Raw genomic sequence first — 20,127 nt, forward strand, 5'->3', positions numbered from 1 at the left:
TAGGAATATCAAGTGACAGTGCTCTCGGCGAAGAAGAATGGCCCGTACAGTTTTCGATGTGACAAGGCACAAAAAACATTTACCTTTGGGGAATCACGCTCAAATTCATTGCATTTGTGTGGATGCTTTGTACCCCAGATTCGATAATTATGCTTGTTTACTTTCCCATAAGTGTGAAACATGGCTTCGTCACTAAAAATTAAGTGCTCAACAATGCCATCCCCATCCTTATTCAATTGTTGCAACTGTGAACAGAACTCAAAAACGCTTGTCTTTGTCATTGTCATTGAGCTTCTGCATTAACTCCAATTTGAATGGTTTCATAGGCAGCTTCTGTCACAGGAGTTTCCACACTGTCATTGGAACCATTTTGAGGTCAAGGGATGCACGATGCACCGATTTCTTTGGAATCCTTATGAATGTCTCTCGTACGCGCTCCATATTCATTTCACTCACATTGGGACGTCTGCTTCTCTTTGCTGGGTACAAGCAACCCGTTGTAACAAATTTCTTGTGCCAGTGGTAAATGGCCCTCCTTGTTGGTGGCTTCTTACCATACTTGGTTCTAAACATCCATGGAATGGCTGTAGCACACTTGTTTTTGTTGAACTCCAAACACAGAAAGCTCACTCCGCACCTGAACTTTCATTGTTTGTGACTAGTGCTGAATATCGGCAAATTACCAAACTACGCTGTGGTGGTATACATGGAAAAAAAAACTTTCTCTTCAAAATGACATATGTATGATATCTGTACAATGTTTGGTTCTTGTGCAATAAATAATTGAAAGTGTTCCTGGACTTCATGTACTCCTGTATATGTAGACCTACGTGTATCCTATTCTGATGGCAACCATCACTAGTGCTGGCAACATATCACTAATAACAGTAGTTTGTTAAGTGCACATATTTGCAGCATAGGTATAATTTTTTGTAGCCAGACCCCTCTATATTACATTTTCCAGTGGAGCAAAAGCCTATGTCTGCTCATCCAGTGCTACTGAGTTCATCAATTGTGATCAAAAAGTTACAGGCTGAAACACAGTTTTGTACTAATATATCACAATAAATAGTGTCAGAAGCATCCTTTTTAAGTGTTTTTTGAGGTTGTGTGTGTGTGTCTCTAAAATCGAAAGCCGTTTAGCATCTACTGCTGGATAAAAGTCTCCTCCACACTTCTTCATGGAATACAGTTTTCAACTACAAGGGGCATTTGAAAGGTCTGTGCAAAGTCTGAGAGATGGCACCATTGGCGCGTATCGAGGTCATGTTTAGTTAGTAGCATCTTTGGAAAGAACAGACACCAAGTTTCGGCCATATTGGTGTATTTCTTGGCATTCGTGTGAAGCATGGAGGTCGAGTGATTATCAAAAAATGGACCAAAAAAAAAAATTTGGGTGGTGATTACTTTATGAAAGGCAAAACTCCTCAGGAGACTAAAGAGAAGCTTGACAAGCATTACGGTGACTCCGCACCTTCGATTAGAACAGGTTATAAGTGGTTTCAAAATTTTCAGAGTGGCTATATGGGCACAAGTGATGCTGAACGTTCTGGACGTCCTGTGGAGGTTAAGACTCCAGAAGTCATTGATAAAATCCATGACATGGTGATGGATGACAGAATAGTTAAGGTGCGTGAGATTGCTAGTGCTGTGGGTATCTCGAATGAATGGGTACATAATATTTTGCATAAATATTTGGACATGAGTAAGCTATCCACAAGATGGGTTCCATGATTGCTCATACTTGACCAAAAACGGAATTGTGCGAAGTGTTGCAAGGATGGTTTGCAGCTGTTCAGGAAGAATCCACTGTTAAGGAAGAATCCACAGGACTTTAAGCATCGTTTCGTCACTGTGGATGAAACATGGATACATTACTCCTGAGACCAAACAACAATCTAAACAATGGGTTACCAAGGGAGAATCTGCACAAAAAAAAGCGAAGACCATTCCTTCAGCCGGAAAGGTTATGGCGAGGGATAATCCTCATCTACTATCTGGAAAAGGGTAAAACTATTACGGTTGCGTATTATTCATAATTATTGGATCATTTGAAAACTGAGCTGCAAGAAAAATGCCGGCGATTGGGCCGCAAAAAACTCCTTTTCCATCACGACAATGCACCAGCACAAACCTCAGCAGTTGTGGTCACAAAATTAATGGGAATAGGATTCCAACTCATTTCACATCACCCCTATTCTCCAGACTTGGCTCCCTCAGACTGCTATTTGTTCCCCAATTTGAAGAAATGGCTGGCGGGACAAAGATTTTATTCAAACGAGGAGGTGATTGCAGCAACTAAGCTATTTTGCTGACTTGGACAATTCCTATTATTTGGAAGGGATCAACTAATTATAACAGTGTTGGACGAAGTGTATAAGTCTAAAAGGAGACTATGTTGAAAAATAAAAAAGGTTTACCCCAAACACGTAAGTAGTTTTTATTTTTGCATGGACTATTCAAACACCCCTCGTAATTGTATCATGCTGTTGCAGCATGTTTTCTTATGGTATACACCCATCTTCTGTTATGTCATAATCTCAATCTTTTCTTGTCTTTTGGAACCCACTAAAGAACTTGGTCCAGCTACCATCCATTTGCCTGGCTAGATGTCCTACCTACTTCCAGTTCATTATCATAACACTTGTAATTACATTTTCCAATGAAATATGAAGAATTATTCTGACCAGATTACATGTTGTGTTTTTGAATGCAACACATGCAGATAAAAACTAGTTCCATATTGGATGCATCAGCCATTAAGTTTATTATGCAATAGTTCTCACACTTATTGCTCTTACACTCTTCAGGATTACATGGATGCTTTTTCAAAAATCTGGTGGTAAGTCACCAGTCTCATAGATTCTACACACCGACTTGAATAGTCACTTGGTTGTCACTTGCCCCAGTGATTTCATAAATTTTGATCGAATTTTATCTATCCCTACTGTCATATTTAATCACAAGCCTTCCGAAGCTCTATTAAATTCTGACTCTAATACTGGGTCCTCTACGTTTTCGGCATCACCTCCTATTTCTTTCTCTGTCATGTCTTTGGGCCTGTCTTCTCCTTTGTAGAGGCCTTTAATGTACTCTCTCTTCTGCACTTAACAATGGAATTCCCATTGATTTTTTTAACATTGCTGCCCTTGCTTTTTTCACCAAAGGTTGTTTTGACATTTCTGTGTGCTGGACCTGTCTCTTAGTGTCTGTTTCTTTTACAGTTTCTTCTGCTTTTCTGCTACCATTTCATCTTAGCTCTCCTGTACTCCCTGTTTATTTCATTCCTAAGTGATGTATCTTTTTGTGTTACTGAATTTTTTTGAACAGTTTCGTACTTCCTTCTTCCATCAATGAACTGAAGTATTTATTCTGTTACCCTAGGATTCTTCAGTTCCCTTCCTTGTACCTGTGTTTCTCTTTCCAGCTTCTTTTTAGAGGTTTCCATTTCTCTTCAACTGAATTGCCTACTGAGGTATACATTATCGCAATGTCTATAGTCAGAACTTAAACTGCATTATTCCTTAGTACTTCTTAGCACATTGATTCTTCTGGACCACTTCTATTCTTCATTGGATGAGGTGGGACAATGGTCAGCACACTGGATTCACATTCAGGAGGACCTTGGTTCAAATTTGTGTCCAGCCATCCAGATCTAGGTTTTCTGCGATTTCCACAAATTGTTCCAGGCAAATTTCAGGATGTTTGCTTTGAAAGGAAATGACTAATTTCCTTCTCTTCAGTGGAACATTCCTAGCTTGTACCACGTCTTTAATGACCTTGATGTTGACGGAACGTCAAACCCTAACTTTCCTTCTGTAATCCTCAGCCTACTCTTCATCTTTATTAAGTTGCGATCCATACCTGTATCTGCTCTTGGGTATGTCTTACATTCCAGTGTTTAATTTTTAAATCTCTGTCTTAACCATGAAGTAATCCATCTGAAACCTCCCATATCCCCAGGCATTTTGCAGTATACAACCTTCTCTTGTGATTTTTGAACAGTGTATTTGCTATTACTAACTGAAATTTATTGTAGAACTCTCTCTCTCTCTCTCTCTCTCTCTCTCTCTCTCTCTCTCTCTCTCTCTCTCTCTCCCCCCCCCCCCATCCCTCTCCTCTCATTCCTACCACCAAGTCCATATTTTCCATAACCTATTCTTCTCTTTCTTCCCCTTCTACCACATTCAGATTCTCCAGATTATTAGGTTATCATTTCCTTTCACATTACCTCCTGCACTCTCTCCACTTCTTCAACATCTGCCTGTGATATCAACATATATACCTGAACTGTTGTCGTCAGCAGTAGATTTCTGTCTATTCTAATGAGAACAACCCTATCACTGATCTGTTCAGTAATTTATTCTCTGCACTACTTTTTTTCCGTAACTAACCATTCTCCCGTTACACAATTTTATGCTGCTGTTGATATATATATATATATATATATAGACACACTGTTACACAATTTTATGCTGCTGTTGATATATATATATATATATATATATATATTTATTATGCTGCTGTTGATATATATATATATATATATATATATATATATATATATATATAAACATTCCACGTGGGAAAAATATATCTAAAAAGAAAGATGATGAACTTACCAAACAAAAGCGCTGGCAGGTCGATAGACACACAAACAAACACAAACATACACACAAAATTCTAGCTTTCGCAACCAATGGTTGCCTCGTCAGGAAAGAGGGAAGGAGAAGGAAAGACAAAAGGATATGGGTTTTAAGGGAGAGGGTAAGGAGTCATTCCAATCCCGGGAGCGGAAAGACTTACCTTAGGGGGAAAAGGTATACACTCGCACACACACACATATCCATCCACACATACACAGACACAAGCAGACATTTGTAAAGGCAAAGAGTTTGGGCAGAGATGTCAGTCGGGGCGGATGTACAGAGGCAAAGATGAAGTTGAAAGACAGGTGAGGTATGAGCGGCGGCAAATTGAAATTAGAAATTAGCGGAGATTGAGGCCTGGCGGATAGCGAGAAGAAAGGATATGCTGAAGGGCAAGTTCCCATCTCCGGAGTTCTGACAGGTTGGTGTTAGAGGGAAGTATCCAGATAACCCGGACAGTGTAACACTGTGCCAAGATGTGCTGGCCGTGCACCAAGGCATGTTTAGCCACAGGGTGATCCTCATTACCAACAAACACTGTCTGCCTGTGTCCATTCATGCGAATGGACAGTTTTTTGCTGGTCATTCCCACATAGAACGCTTCACAGTGTAGGCAGGTCAGTTGGTAAATCACGTGGATGCTTTCACACGTGGCTCTGCCTTTGATCGTGTACACCTTCCGGGTTACAGGACTGGAATAGGTGGTGGTGGGAGGGTGCATGGGACAGGTTTTACACCGGGGGCGGTTACAGGGGTAGGAGCCAGAGGGTTGGGAAGGTGGTTTGGGGATTTCATAGGGATGAACTAAGAGGTTGCGAAGGTTAGGTGGACGGCGGAAAGACACTCCACCAAGATACTTCCCACTAACACCAACCTGTCAGAACTCCGGAGATGGGAACTTGCCCTTCAGCATATCCTTTCTTCTCGCTATCCGCCAGGCCTCAATCTCCGCTAATTTCTAATTTCAATTTGCCGCCGCTCATACCTCACCTGTCTTTCAACTTCATCTTTGCCTCTGTACATCCGCCCCGACTGACATCTCTGCCCAAACTCTTTGCCTTTACAAATGTCTGCTTGTGTCTGTGTATGTGTGGATGGATATGTGTGTGTGTGTGCGAGTGTATACCTTTTCCCCCTAAGGTAAGTCTTTCCGCTCCCGGGATTGGAATGACTCCTTACCCTCTCCCTTAAAACCCATATCCTTTTGTCTTTCCTTCTCCTTCCCTCTTTCCTGACGAGGCAACCATTGGTTGCGAAAGCTAGAATTTTGTGTGTATGTTTGTGTGTCTATCGACCTGCCAGCGCTTTTGTTTGGTAAGTTCATCATCTTTCTTTTTTTTATATATATATATATATATATATATATATCTAAAAAGAAAGATGATGAAACTTACCAAACAAAAGCGCTGGCAGGTCGATAGACACACAAACATACACACAAAATTCTAGCTTTCGCAACCAATGGTTGCCTCGTCAGGAAAGAGGGAAGGAGAAGGAAAGACAAAAGGATATGGGTTTTAAGGGAGAGGATAAGGAGTCATTCCAATCCCGGGAGCGGAAAGACTTACCTTAGGGGGAAAAAAGGACAGGTATACACTCGCACACACACACATATCCATCCACACATACACAGACACAAGCAGACATTTGTAAAGGCAAAGATTGAGGCCTGGCGGATAGCGAGAAGAAAGGATATGCTGAAGGGCAAGTTCCCATCTCCGGAGTTCTGACAGGTTGGTGTTAGTGGGAAGTATCTTTGCCTTTACAAATGTCTGCTTGTGTCTGTGTATGTGTGGATGGATATGTGTGTGTGTGCGAGTGTATACCTGTCCTTTTTTCCCCCTAAGGTAAGTCTTTCCGCTCCCGGGATTGGAATGACTCCTTACCCTCTCCCTTAAAACCCATATCCTTTTGTCTTTCCTTCTCCTTCCCTCTTTCCTGACGAGGCAACCATTGGTTGCGAAAGCTAGAATTTTGTGTGTATGTTTGTGTTTGTTTGTGTGTCTATCGACCTGCCAGCGCTTTTGTTTGGTAAGTTTCATCATCTTTCTTTTTAGATATATTTTTCCCACGTGGAATGTTTCCCTCTATTATATTCATATATATATATATATATATATATATATATATATATATATATATATATATATGAATTAATAGAGGGAAACATTCCACATGGGAAAAATATATCTAAAAACAAAGATGATGTGACTTACCAAACAATAGACACACAAACATACACACAAAATTCAAACTTTCGCAACAAACTGTTGCCTCATCAGGAAAGAGGGAAGGAGAGGGAAAGACAAAAGGAAGTGGGTTTTAAGGGAGAGGGTAAGGAATCATTCCAATCCCGGGAGCGGAAAGACTTACCTTAGGGGGAAAAAAGGACGGGTATACACTCGCGCACACACACACACACATCCATCCACACATATACAGACACAAGCAGACATATTTAAAGACAACACAAACATACACACAAAATTCAAGCTTTCGCAACAAACTGTTGCCTCATCAGGAAAGAGGGAAGGAGAGGGAAAGACGAAAGGATGTGGGTTTTAAGGGAGAGGGTAAGGAGTCATTCCAATCCCGGGAGCGGAAAGACTTACCTTAGGGGGAAAAAAGGACGGGTATACACTCGCACACACACGCGTATCCATCCACACATCCTTTCGTCTTTCCCTCTCCTTCCCTCTTTCCTGATGAGGCAACAGTTTGTTGCGAAAGCTTGAATTTTGTGTGTATGTTTGTGTTCGTTTGTGTGTCTGTCGACCTGCCAGCACTTTCATTTGGTAAGTCACATCATCTTTGTTTTTAGATATATTTTTCCTATGTGGAATGTTTCCCTCTATTATATATGGACATCTCTGCCTAAACTCTTTGCCTTTACAAATGTCTGCTTGTGTCTGTGTATGTGCGGTTGGATATGGGTGTGTGTGCGAGTGTATACCTGTCCTTTTTTCTTTTTTCCCCCTAAGGTAAGTCTTTCCGCTCCCGAGATTGAAATGACTCCTTACCCTCTCCCTTAAAACCCACATCCTTTCGTCTTTCCCTCCCCTTCCCTCTTTCCTGATGAAGCAACCGTTGGTTGCGAAAGCTTGAACTTTGTGTGTATGTTTGTGTTTGTTTGTGTGTCTATCGACCTGCCAGCACTTTCGTTTGGTAAGTCACATCATATATCAGATTTTCTGGCTTCCCTACCACGTTCAGACTTCTGACATTATCACTCCAACTCCAACTCGTAGTATTTCACCCTTCCATTGGCCATCCAATCTTTTTCTCATGGTCATCTCCCCCTTGGCAGTCCCCTTACAAGGTTTGAATGGGGAGCTGATCTGGAATCTTTTGCCAAAGGAGAGATCATGATGACACTTTTTAAATTACAGGTCATGCGTCCTGTGGATACACCTAATGGTCTTTAATGCATTGGCTTTCATTGCCTTCTGCACCCTCATGCCATTGGTCATTGCTGATTCTTCCATCTTTTAGTGCAGTTTCCCACCCCCATGGGCAAGAGTTTCTCTTTTAACCATCCCCTCCTCTGTATTCTTCGACAAGGCTGTTGGCCGAGTGAGGGCAATACCTTGTACTGGGAGTCTTTTGTCACCATTTCTGTTGATTTTTATTCATTAAATGCTATGTAGTCTGATTATAAATGCTTTTCATGCCTACTTTTAAACTCGTTTTTAGCATTTCTTCCTCTAGTTTAACTGCCATAGAGCCAAACTGTACAGTGTCATCAGTAAGACTAAGATGCTTTAGTTATGTTCCATTAACACACATTTTTCTTTCATTTGCCCGGTTTAAGGATCAGTAAGAGTAGTTTAAATCCTAAAAGATCTTCTTGCCTAACTTCTACATCTACATGATTACTCTGCAATTCAAATTTAAGTGCTTGGCAGAGAGTTCATCGAACCACAATCACACTATCTCTCTACCATTCCACTCCCGAACAGCGTGCGGGAAAAACGTACACCTAAACCTTTCTGTTCGAGCTCTGATTTCTCTTATTTTATTTTGATGATCATTCCTACCTATGTAGGTTGGGCTCAATAAAATATTTTCGCATTCAGAAGAGAAAGTTGGTGACTGAAATTTTGTAAATAGATCTCGCCATGACGAAAAACGTCTTTACTTTAATGACTTCCATCCCAACTCGCGTATCATATCTGCCACATTCGCTCCCCTATTACGTGATAATACAAAACGAGCTGCCCTTTTTTGCACCCTTTCGATGTCCTCCGTCAATTCCACCTAAGGATCCCACACCGCGCAGCAATATTCTAACAGAGGACGAACGAGTGTAGTGTAATCTGTCTCTTTAGTGGACTTGTTGCATCTTCTAAGTGTCCTGCCAATGAAACGCAACCTTTGGCTTGCCTTCCCCACAATATTATCTATGTGGTCTTTCCAACTGAAGTTGTTCGTAATTTTTACACCCAGGTACTTAGTGGAATTGACAGCCTTGAGAATTGTACTATTTATTGAGTAATCGAATTCCAATGGATTTCTTTTGGAACTCATGTGGATCACCTCACACTTTTCGTTATTTAGTGTCAACTGCCACCTGCCACACCATACAGCAATCTTTTCTAAATCGCTTTGCAACTGATACTGGTCTTCGGAAGACCTTACTAGATGGTAAATTACAGTATCATCTGCGAACAACCTAAGAGAACTGCTCAGACTGTCACCCAGGTCATTTATATAATACTCCTGGCTGTCCTGATGAAAAGGATACTGTGTAATTGAAGATGTTTATATTCTTTCAGGTAATGGCATAGATTGACTCAGTGACTGGTTCCTCTAGGGTTGTTCCCAACCTTTTGAGTTACAGGCATAATGCATACCCATTACTCCATTCTATGATTTGGTGCAATATTTGCAAATGGTCCATTGTGTTACACACATGCTTGTGGTGTCTTGTTCTTCTGCCTCATTAATAATTGATAATGGTTTTATTGGATACCTTGTATACGACAGACCCGGTGTGGACCGTGGTTCAAATCTCCATCTGGCCATCCAGATTTAGGTTTTCCCTGATTTCCCTATATTGCTCTGGGCAAATTCCGTAATAGTCCCTTTGAAAGGGCACAGCCAGTTTCCTTCCCCATTTTTGACACAGCCCTATCTTGTGCTCCATCTAAAATGATTTTGATGCCAACAGGTTGTTAAACCCTAATCTTCTTTCCTTCCTCACCACTACTCATGCTACTTGGCTTGTGGAAGTAAATATTGATTGGGGACTAATGAAGGGGAAGCAGTAGGATACATATTATATCAAGTATCTGTTTTTAGATTTCAGATGTAAATTAATGCAGTGTTCATGATTTATTTGTGTATGTGTGTTATCTATAATATCTATTAGTGGTGAGCCGTCATTGGTATCATTGTTGTTCTTCAACCTACATATGCACATGACATGTAATTAAACAGAAATTCTTCAGGGAATTGTTGTTTGTGTTTTGTAGAAGCATACCTTAAGTATGCCCACGGCCTTGTATCTGAGTACCTGGCAGATGACCTTAGCCTGCAGCTACTTCGTAAGTTGGGACTGCCAGAGGAGCAGCCATCAGAGTCATCAAAGCGAAAGCTTGCGCCTGCACAACAACAGGCATCTGAAACTAAAAGGCCACGTCAAGAAGATTTGCCTAATGGAGATGCACTGGATCTCACCAAGCCTGAAAAGGTGCTCATGGTTTGTTTCATGAGATTTAAATATTTATAAATCTCTTTTTGCAATCTTTCTTCCTTCAATGAGCAGTCAGTTACTGTTTTATAAGTAGTTGTATGCTTGTTGATTTGTAGACATTCTTTCTTAATGAATGGTATTCTGGCAGGTGTAATAACATGTTGTCTGCATGATTTTCAGTTGACTGAATGAGACAATAACTAATATTGCAGTAGAGTGTTGAAATTTAACATTTAAAGATAACATTAAAGTACATCCAGTTGCTGGAACTATAACTTACAAACATCAATGACAAGCCTCAAAGATATATGTACATGCACTCCCTTGCTCGTGCTGCAAGTATTAAATGCAAATGCCTGTCGGTGAAGGAGGTACAACAGCTGAAATTTTATTACAATAAATCAACCACCTTCTTGCGCCACTGCAAAGCCTTATGAGTAATGCAGTGCGACTGCAAAATGTGGAAGTTCACAGTATCTACCTGTATTTACTTTTCATACTACTTCACTGTGCAGGCAACTACATGTGTAGATGATACTGTATTACAAGGCAGGTTGAACTAACTGCCTCCAGTGATACAGTACATTTGTGACATGAGACATAGTTATCCTAAATGGTTTCAGGAATAAAATTTGATACTTCATGTTAGTATTTAGTTGAATTGAATTTCCCCATACATGAAAGTTTACATTCATTCATGTAATTGAAGGAGAATACTATGAAGTTGTACTTGTGCATGTGATACCATAACATATTACAAAAGCATGAAAGACTGACTGTGTCCAGTGTTGAATTTATTTCAATACAATTCTTTGCTTGCCTTTTGGCCTATCAGTTTACCTTCCATCTTTTCCTACTACACCAACTATACCTTCCCTACCCAGCAAGGTAGTGCAATAATCTTACAGTTGGGTGGAACAGAGTTCAGTACCAGTGTGAACCTACTGAATTAGATTTTTATTACTTAAGACAAATTCTAGGACTGGGTCTCCCTCCTCCCTCCCACTACCCAGTAATTATTACACTAAACTCTCGCTAATACGGCACTCAGTTGTTCGGCCTCTCAGTAATCTGGCACACTTCCACCTTCTAGTCGTTCAACCTGAAATGACGCTTACAATAATGAAATTTTGTCTGCAACATTGTTGTTAGTAAATTGTAATCTACAACATTCCTATACACTTTGAAATTGTGGCTTTCCTTATGGATCATTATCATGACTTCTAAAGGGAAACACTTTATGCTATACCTCAAGCAACAACTCGAAATCGGATATAAACTGAATTGAGGTTCTTCGCAGAAAACCATTGTTGCTGGCAACAATGTTAGATGAGCAACTATGTGTGACCAAACTTCAGCAGAAAAGAGGTAAACATAAGCTGGTGAAGAAGAGGACATAGGAGGAGAGAACATGAGGATATCTGAAACTGCCAGTGCTTAAGTTGGAGACGTCTTCCTGGAGTACATTATGCAACAATCAGAAACGTGGCAGCACCTATAACATGCTTGCAAAGCCATTGTGTGATAAGGCATACTGCCATCGCGTATCATCATTGTGACAACTAAAAAGTTGGGACACGTTTCAAAGTGAGTGTCAAGCGATGTATGTACACACACAAGGACTAAGTTTTCTGTGAAAATGAACGTATCTTTGGATTTTATAAAATACAATCCCTATGATGTGTTTATACTAAATTGAAGACACACTCAATAATCCGGCACCCATATTTGTGAGGAGTGGTCGGTTTAGCAAGAGTCTAGTGTACTCCTTCCACTGTCTGAGCTCCATCTGCCTCACTTGCCCCCCCCCCTCCCCACCTCATTTGCCCCCCCACCCCCACCTCACTGCCTCACTTGCCACCGCCCCCCCCCTCCACCCCGACCCCTGCCCCAGGAGCTTTGAACAGGTCCAGGCACAAGAAATTTTGGCTCTAGGAGTGTCAGCGACCAAAATGTGATGGCTAGAGGCACCTGTTTGTGGTGAAAATTTTTGCCTGATTTTGTCATTTTTAAAAAGTTATTTCGGTACATTTTTCGCTAGTTTTTTTTCCATTTCGTCAATTTCGCAAATTTTATTTCCACTTTTCAGCAGTAAAAGGTACAGGAAATATATTTATGGCACATTTGCAGTGAAAAATCTTTTATTTTACATAAATTGAAAAACCATAAAAATTATAAATCTTATTAAAACACAAATGCCAAATCATGAAAGTTTGGAAAACATTTATCCTGTCCTAGTCTATGTACACAACGCACAAGTCAGTCTGAGAAAGACAAGGAAACCATGACTTCCATATTGCTGGAACTCAAAGATGTTCTCCTGTCAGACATTATATTGCAGTATCTAGAAAATGATCTCTCACTATCAACATTACTGACTGGGATCCACAAAGCCTTCACTGCAGCTTCCACAAAAAGTCCATACTCTGCTTTCAGGGAAAGAAGAATACCAATCACATCAACATCTTTACCTTCTCTACAAGAACTGGCTACTAAATCCCTAAACAATGTGTATGGTACAAGAATTTCTGATGTTGGAAGTTCTTGTAGAATGGGAATTTTCTTTATCAGCTGAGAGATTTCAGCACTGTCTAAATCGCCTTTTATTATGTTTCTCGGATCAAACAATTTACCTGTAGAAGAAATAATTTTTCCTGTATCACACTTCATCAAGTGGTTCAGTTTTGTAAGACTTGCTCTACCTACAGACTGGAAGAGTGCTGTTAACTGTAATTGCATATGCTCTGGTGCATCCTTTAGTAACTTAAAGCTCTTTGCAAGGTCATCAAGCTTAGACTGCAGAAGATGAATTAACGGCATCTTAGAGCCCTCTAATGTCATCAGCAAATTGCAACATTTTGAGCAGTGCTCAACAAGAAAAATAGCTAGGCATTGATTTTTTTTTGCTTCAGCAGAAGTCAAAGCTGTAAAATAATTGACAGCTACATTCTCATCTTCAAAAGTTTCAACAAATTCTACTATGTCACAGAGATATTCTCCAAGGTACTCGACACTTTCAAACCACGAGTTCCACCTGGTGATGACAGGAATAGGGAAAAGTTTAGCTTTTGTGTGTACACCTACATATTTCTGAGCTAAGAACTAAATGTATGCATGCTTTCTCTTTCGGGTATTAAGGAACATGTGTTTAGTCTGCAAAACACTATGGTTCAAATCACAAAGCTCCACAGCCCACACATTGCCAACCAAATTGTGTGTGTACTAACCCTTCTGAAACTAAAACCCTAACTGCATTTATACACTTGCCCATATAACGGGCTGAATCTGAAGTTATAGAAACTACATTTCTGTACTGAATTTCAAGTTTCTGTATTACACTCATAATTGCTTGTGCACATTCTGTAGTGCGTCTTTCACGGCTCCTTTTAATCTTTCTTCTTCTTTGATGATTCGAGGTATGTAGCCTTCCCGTAGTCTTCCAGCTGAGGTTAAGTCTCCAGCACCTTAAAAATGTCAATAGAACTGCTATTAGATTACTATGTATCGAATTAAATTACCACATTACCCAATTATAAGACTTTTTTTTAAGAGAGTGCTGGAGGAAAAATTATTTTTAATATAGGCCTATTCTGACCAACAAAAATTACTGGCTGTCGAGATTACCTAATCTCTGCTGCGATTAGCAGACGGTAAATTAATTATTACACAAACCTGGTATGTATTTGTTCATCCATTCTCTCATCTTCGGATGATCAACTTTTTCCATTGGAATGTTGGCCTCAATGAAAGCTTGAGTAGTCGATAAAATGAATTCTTCTTTATCATTTTTCACTCGTTTTGCCGCTGCAGTGACTTCCGTGAGCGTAGCTTGTCTTTTTATACCAGTAGTTGTTAGTGCCTTCTCCTTGTTCATCTTATGGGAAGAACTGTTATTAATGTGTTTCAGGCACATGTCCTTCGTCTGCCACTCAATACGCACATTGCAGTATTTGCACATAAGTATCTTCCTACTTTTGTCGAAAACTTAAAATCCTTCTGACGAAAATTCCTTTTCTCAGTCGAAAACTGTCACTACCATATTAATCATCTGTAGTGCGAAAACAAAACACAAAATACAACACTCAATGCACCGGCAATCCACAACGATTTCCAACACGCAATACTGAATACACCGCCAGAACATTGCAGAATGTCTTTGGAATACTCGATATATTATATATATCGAAATGGTGTAAAATCGATATCCAGGTTGTATTACCATAACTCCAATCGAATTTCTGCAGTTAAGTTAAAATGACGAGATTTTGCAAATTTTCGTCAATTATTTCGCGATTCGGCTTAAAAGTAAATAGTTTCGCGTTTTCAGCAAAATGTGTAAAATTTCGTGAAAATTTCGCTATTTCGCGCTTTGCGAAAAACTGGCGGTTGAATGGTACTGAATTTGGGCTGTAAATTTGATCTTTGGCTTTAATGGTATCATTGCAGTAACTATGCAGTGGACTGTCAAAATGTCAAAGAGGATGGAAAGCCATGCGATGTCAAGATTGCCGATCTATGATGGTCGCGGTGGACTACGTGGCTGTGTGCAGCTCGATGTATGTGTTGTTGATGGCTACTGTGGGGAAGCACAGATTGAACATAGGATATAACCAATAACAGCTCCACCCTTTCATTCATGTCCAAAGTATCCATTAAGTGTGCAGTCGGTATTCATTTTGAGTGCTGCATGGCACACTTCAGCCATATGTCCAGATTTCCCACAAGAGGTGGTCTAAGTGCGCTAGTAGCGGCACTGGTGTATATTGGCTAATAAAGGAGCTGTTGAAGGCGGCATCTGGCCTTCGAGTTTTCGCCTGCGTTTTGTAAATCCAACCTGAATGGGAGATGTGACAGCCTGTCTGGGTGGCGAACACTTGTGATGTGTTTTGCGGGGGAGGGGGGGGGGGCTGATGATCTGAGAGACTGTTCAAGAGGTCCCTTTATCAAAAGGGTCCTTCAATTTAATGAGTTTATGCTTAGTCCTACATTGAGGGCGTGCATGAGAATCATCTCTCAGGCCAATGAAGTTGCTTATGATTATATACATTGAGTGTTACTACACTGGAAACTGTTAAGTTTATGCCAGCTGAAAAACTTGTCACAGTCTGCTGTCACATGCACTGGGCTTCAACCCATGTATCCCAGAAAGAAGGCATGCTGCAGCATATCACTTGTGATGCTGTGGGGTAAGAAGTGCTGTTCCGTGTGTGCGACATTGTTCGCCTGTGGCTGAGTTCTCTTGTTGAACTTCTGGAACAGCGGAGGCACTGCATAGGAGCCTTTGACCATGGAGTCGATCTGTGAGAATCAATTGGAGAGCTATGGAGGCAATGTGGAGATGACCGCCAGCAGCTCAGTCAGGAGTTCATGGGGGCACTGCATCTGCTGGAGCAGAAACAACACGAGTAGAGACATCCACCGGTTCCATCCTGCTGGAAGCATGACAGTAAGTGTACTTAGAAGTGAAAGAACATCTGCCAAAACACTACCTGCCTGGGTTAGAGAACACACAGGCACTGACTCTGGTGGAAAAATCCCTCAGACCAAATGATGAGTTCGCCGAATGCAGTGCAGGAAATATGCCAGGGTATAAAATGAGTATGATGTTTGGTTGTTTTGAATACAATCAGTGAAAACAAATCTCTTCTTGAATATTGGAAGAGCAATAATAAAATCTGCACGCTGAAGGCCAGAAAATGTAACATTAAATTGAAAGTTCCAAAATCCAGTGTCATACACTAAGCATGCCACAGTCAAAGTCCAGAAGAGGCGTATTGTCGATGCAAAAATAAAGACAAAAATTACATAATCCAGTTGCTGATAATGCTGTTGGATGCCTTATCTCTTCGGTGTTCATGACACGAATTGTATAGGTCCATAGCTGGCAGCTCCTGGAGGTGAAGATCGACATGGATGGTGGTGTAATTGTAGCAGTGGGTCCAGAGTGAGGTCATGATTGTGGGAATGCTTTCACAATCAGCACATGATTCAGGAAACTCACTTGGAGCAAACTCCTGGAGCATACCCTGGGCACTGTTCTAAATACAATGTGGATGCCAGGGTACTGTAGGTACTACTTTCAGACACTTGACCTGCGGAGGAGAAAATGTCTGCAGGGCAGTGACCTCTGGTGGCACTTTTATTGCTGCCTCATGGCCACTCCTTTTCTGTCATCTGAAGAGCACTCTCCTGCAAGGTGTAACCTGTCTGTGTTGTTGGTTGCTGGCTGAGCAGGTACAAGGCCTTGACAGCAATTTTAATTTGCAGAAAACTGGTCACTTAACTGCTACTTTTTTTTTTAAAAAAAACTCTACCAGGTAGTATGTATGTGAGGGCATATTGGGTGAACAACTCTTGTGACAGTCAGATCTACTTCTAAATTTGGGTTTTTATGCTTTCTATAAAATAATTAGGAAAGTATTAGGATGAATCCAATATAAAAACCATTGCTAGTGCCTTCCCTGTCCTTCCATACCTGAGTGTAATGCTTGGCCTGTGATGATCTCATTATTGGCAAGATGTTATCTATAAGTATCCTACACTCCTTCAGCGATAGTTTATTGTCTAAGCTAATGTGACATATTATATACAAAACTTTTTGTTCCAGGCTGCAAAAACCAGCATTACAGCAAAGGAAAAAGCTCGTATGAAGGCTGCATCAGGATCTAAAAGTATTTCCTCATTCTTTAAGAAGAAATAAAGTGGTGAATAAATGAATGAAACTGTTGTCAACTTGTATGTGTTCCTATAATTGAATTTTTTTCAAGTGGGACAGTTCCCTTTTATATTCACCAGTTTTTACTGTAAGTACTTCTTTCTTGTGCAAAAAATTGCTGAGAAGAAGAAATAGTTTTAAGCACTTTTGTGTGGCAGTGACTAGTACCTGCTCTGTATGTGCATGTGTGTACATGTGTACGAGAGAGAGAGAGAGAGAGAGAGAGAGAGAGAGAGAGAGAATGTGTGTTCAAAGCATTTTAAATTGTGCACAATAAGTTTGGTAGATGGACAGAATCGAATCCTTGTTTTATTATTAGTTATTGTAATATAAAAAAATTTGGTCTCACTGAATTGTAGAACTGACGGTTTTCATGATCTAAAGAGCAGATCTGTACACATATTTTGATTGTAGCACCTAAACTCATTGTTTTGTGGAAACACATTTATTGTTTTTGTTAAGCCTTAGAAAGTGAAGAATTTGTTCTTTTGGTCTTAAATATAAGCTTTGTGTTATCTATTGACTTATGTGGGACAACTACTTAAAACACTTGCATTAATTTTCCAAAAATCAATACATGAAAAATGTGGTAAAAGTTGTTAAAATGTCATATAAAACTGTAAATACCTTACCAGCTGGGGGTGGGTTGATACTGGTGAATTTTGTGTGTGTCTTTGAGTAAGCACAACGCTGAAAACTGGATGATTGTTGTGAAATTGACAAAACATTTGAATTTATTACTCTATTTGTTGGTTGCTGTAATTGTATTACATACACCATAATTTTTTAATATATAAAAGAAATGAATAACTGGAAGAGACCAGGTAATTGAGATCACATTTTGGTTTTGTAATAGCTGTGTAACGGGGAAGGTCCATTTTTATGCAGTGACTTGGAAATTCAAAGAATCTCTGTCATGTTTCAGATATATTTATTTGTTGAAGTGAAGAGTCATATAACAGGATTCTGATTTTATGCATTTTTTCAGAATATCTGTTAAAACTGATTTGTAAAACATATTTTTCCTGTAGTACCATATTTTGCAGTATAATTGGAACAGTCACAACATCTGGGTTACAACTGTGTGCAATGGTTGTGCAATTGTAGATGTCCTCTGGCGGTACATAAATTTGGAAGCTTTTCAAGTAAGTTAACTGGAGAATAACAGTCCCTAACGGGGATCGAGCTCATTCAGAAAAAAATCTAGCTATTCAAGGTTAAACTTACTGAAAATATTTGTTGTCAGAACATGCAATGTAAAAGGATGAGATTTTCAAGTGGCTGTGTGCTGTAGACACCAGAATGTTTCCTTTCAAAAGTAATAGGCAATGTTTCGTATATTTTCAAAGTGGGGAGTTGTCATGAAATGTGTGTACAATATGGCTGAGACCATGTGTCACCATTTTCTTCATATACTTCTGTAAGTTATATAGCAAAAAAAAAAAAAAATAATAATAATAATAATAATATCAGTGATTTGTGTTTCATGTCTGTGCAGCTGACTTGTGGTTGTTTACAAAGAGCCGTTAGGTAAATGGGGGACCTGCGGAGGCTAAATGCCTGACACTGAACCCTTTAAAATCTGGGAAGTTTGTTTATGTGTTGTTTATTCAATAGAAAATATGCATCTCCATAACATGCTGTATCATTTATTATATTTTTATGTCCAGTATGGACACACTTCCTTATCTTCGCCTCTGGTGATAGTTATCACATATCGGTGTGGTGACCATTACTTTATCTGGTCATGCAGTGTTGCATGTAATGTAAAACTGTTGACTGACTGATACCACTTCATATGGGGTTCATACAGCATCTGATCAGCATCAATAGGTCAAGAATAACAAACTAGTACAGTTTGCGTAACCTGCATACACCAATCATCCCTGTTTTAATACCTAAGGCATCAGGCAGGAGGTGAAGCAGCAGTCTGTTGATTGACTATTGCTCTACAGGACAATAGAAACCTGCTGTTAATGATAGTTTTTTTAAAAATATGTGTGTGTGTTCCATTAATTAACTGCACATACTGACTTTTGAAAAACCCATGTGGTACTTGACCTCTTTGCCACAGCATAAAATATTTGTATTTGGTACATACTGTTTCTTTAGAAAACTGATTGTCTTTGTTTTGTTGTGAACTGCATGACTTGACAGTGATAAATTGGTATAATTGTACTAGAAAAGTTACATTTCATGTCTGATGATGCAGACAGATATTTTCATAGAATTTGGTACAGATGTATGTAATAAGTTACAAGCATGGATAATCATAAAAGTACTAGTAATTACATCATAACCTTGTTTTTGCTCAAGTGTAGGCAATATGCATTTTTTTAATGTTTTTAATCTGAGTTATGAAGGTAAAATGAATTATTAGGCACCTTACAGTAAATTATTATTGGAGATCACGTGGGTCTTTTCAATGTTGTTTCCACTATCTGATGTACAGTTGTAAGAGGGGAAGTGCATTTGTCAGTAATTTCTGTATTTACATTTAAGCCATTGTCCTCAAATCTCCAACATTAGTTTTTATAAAATGGAAAAAAATGCTATATGGTTTTGGACTGTGCTTGGTTTTGGACTGTGCTACTTGTGCAGGGCTTTAATGGGATTAAGATATTGTTGATCTGAAATACTACTACCTGCATTTAGAAGAATAATTCATCATGTTTCATAGGTGCCCAATATTTTATCTGCACAGTTCATTTATTAAATGGTTTCTGACTTGGAACTGGTCAGTATAAAAACAGCTGCATAGTATGGGAGAGAAATAAGCATAATGTATTTGTGTATAGTAAATGTGTGGAATAAGAACACTATTATGTATTGAGGCTTTGGTACTAAATGGAGAAGGGGATAAGTGAACTTGGTACGACTAAATTAAATTATGACTTGAAGGTAAACAGTCATTTAATCTGATTTCAGCTTTACATCAAAATAAAAACTTCTAGTTCAGGAATAAGAACAATATATATAAACTGCATTTGATAAATGGATGTGTGAGAAAATTTGTGCTATGAAAACTTTTCCAATATGCATGAAGTGTAGTGCTTGGGACTTGAGAG

General features: G+C 39.5%; 1 protein-coding gene across 2 annotated transcripts in view; it reads left to right on the forward strand.

Moving 5' to 3' along the window:
- LOC124595449 (ribonuclease H2 subunit B) overlaps window positions 1-19,072 on the forward strand; it is a 36,293-nt gene extending 17,221 nt beyond the window's left edge. Inside the window, exons 6-7 of one of the 2 annotated variants that reach the window (XM_047134192.1) lie at window positions 10,124-10,350; window positions 16,952-19,072. In XM_047134192.1, coding sequence (XP_046990148.1) covers window positions 10,124-10,350; window positions 16,952-17,044 — 320 coding nt within the window. In that variant the 3' untranslated portion in view covers window positions 17,045-19,072. The remainder of the gene's footprint in view (window positions 1-10,123; window positions 10,351-16,951) is intronic. The other variant, XM_047134194.1, reaches the window with a different exon arrangement.
- The last annotated feature ends 1,055 nt before the right edge of the window (window positions 19,073-20,127 follow it).

The sequence above is a fragment of the Schistocerca americana genome, chromosome 2 (genome assembly GCF_021461395.2).
Source record: "Schistocerca americana isolate TAMUIC-IGC-003095 chromosome 2, iqSchAmer2.1, whole genome shotgun sequence".
In the NCBI taxonomy this organism is placed as follows: domain Eukaryota; kingdom Metazoa; phylum Arthropoda; class Insecta; order Orthoptera; family Acrididae; genus Schistocerca; species Schistocerca americana.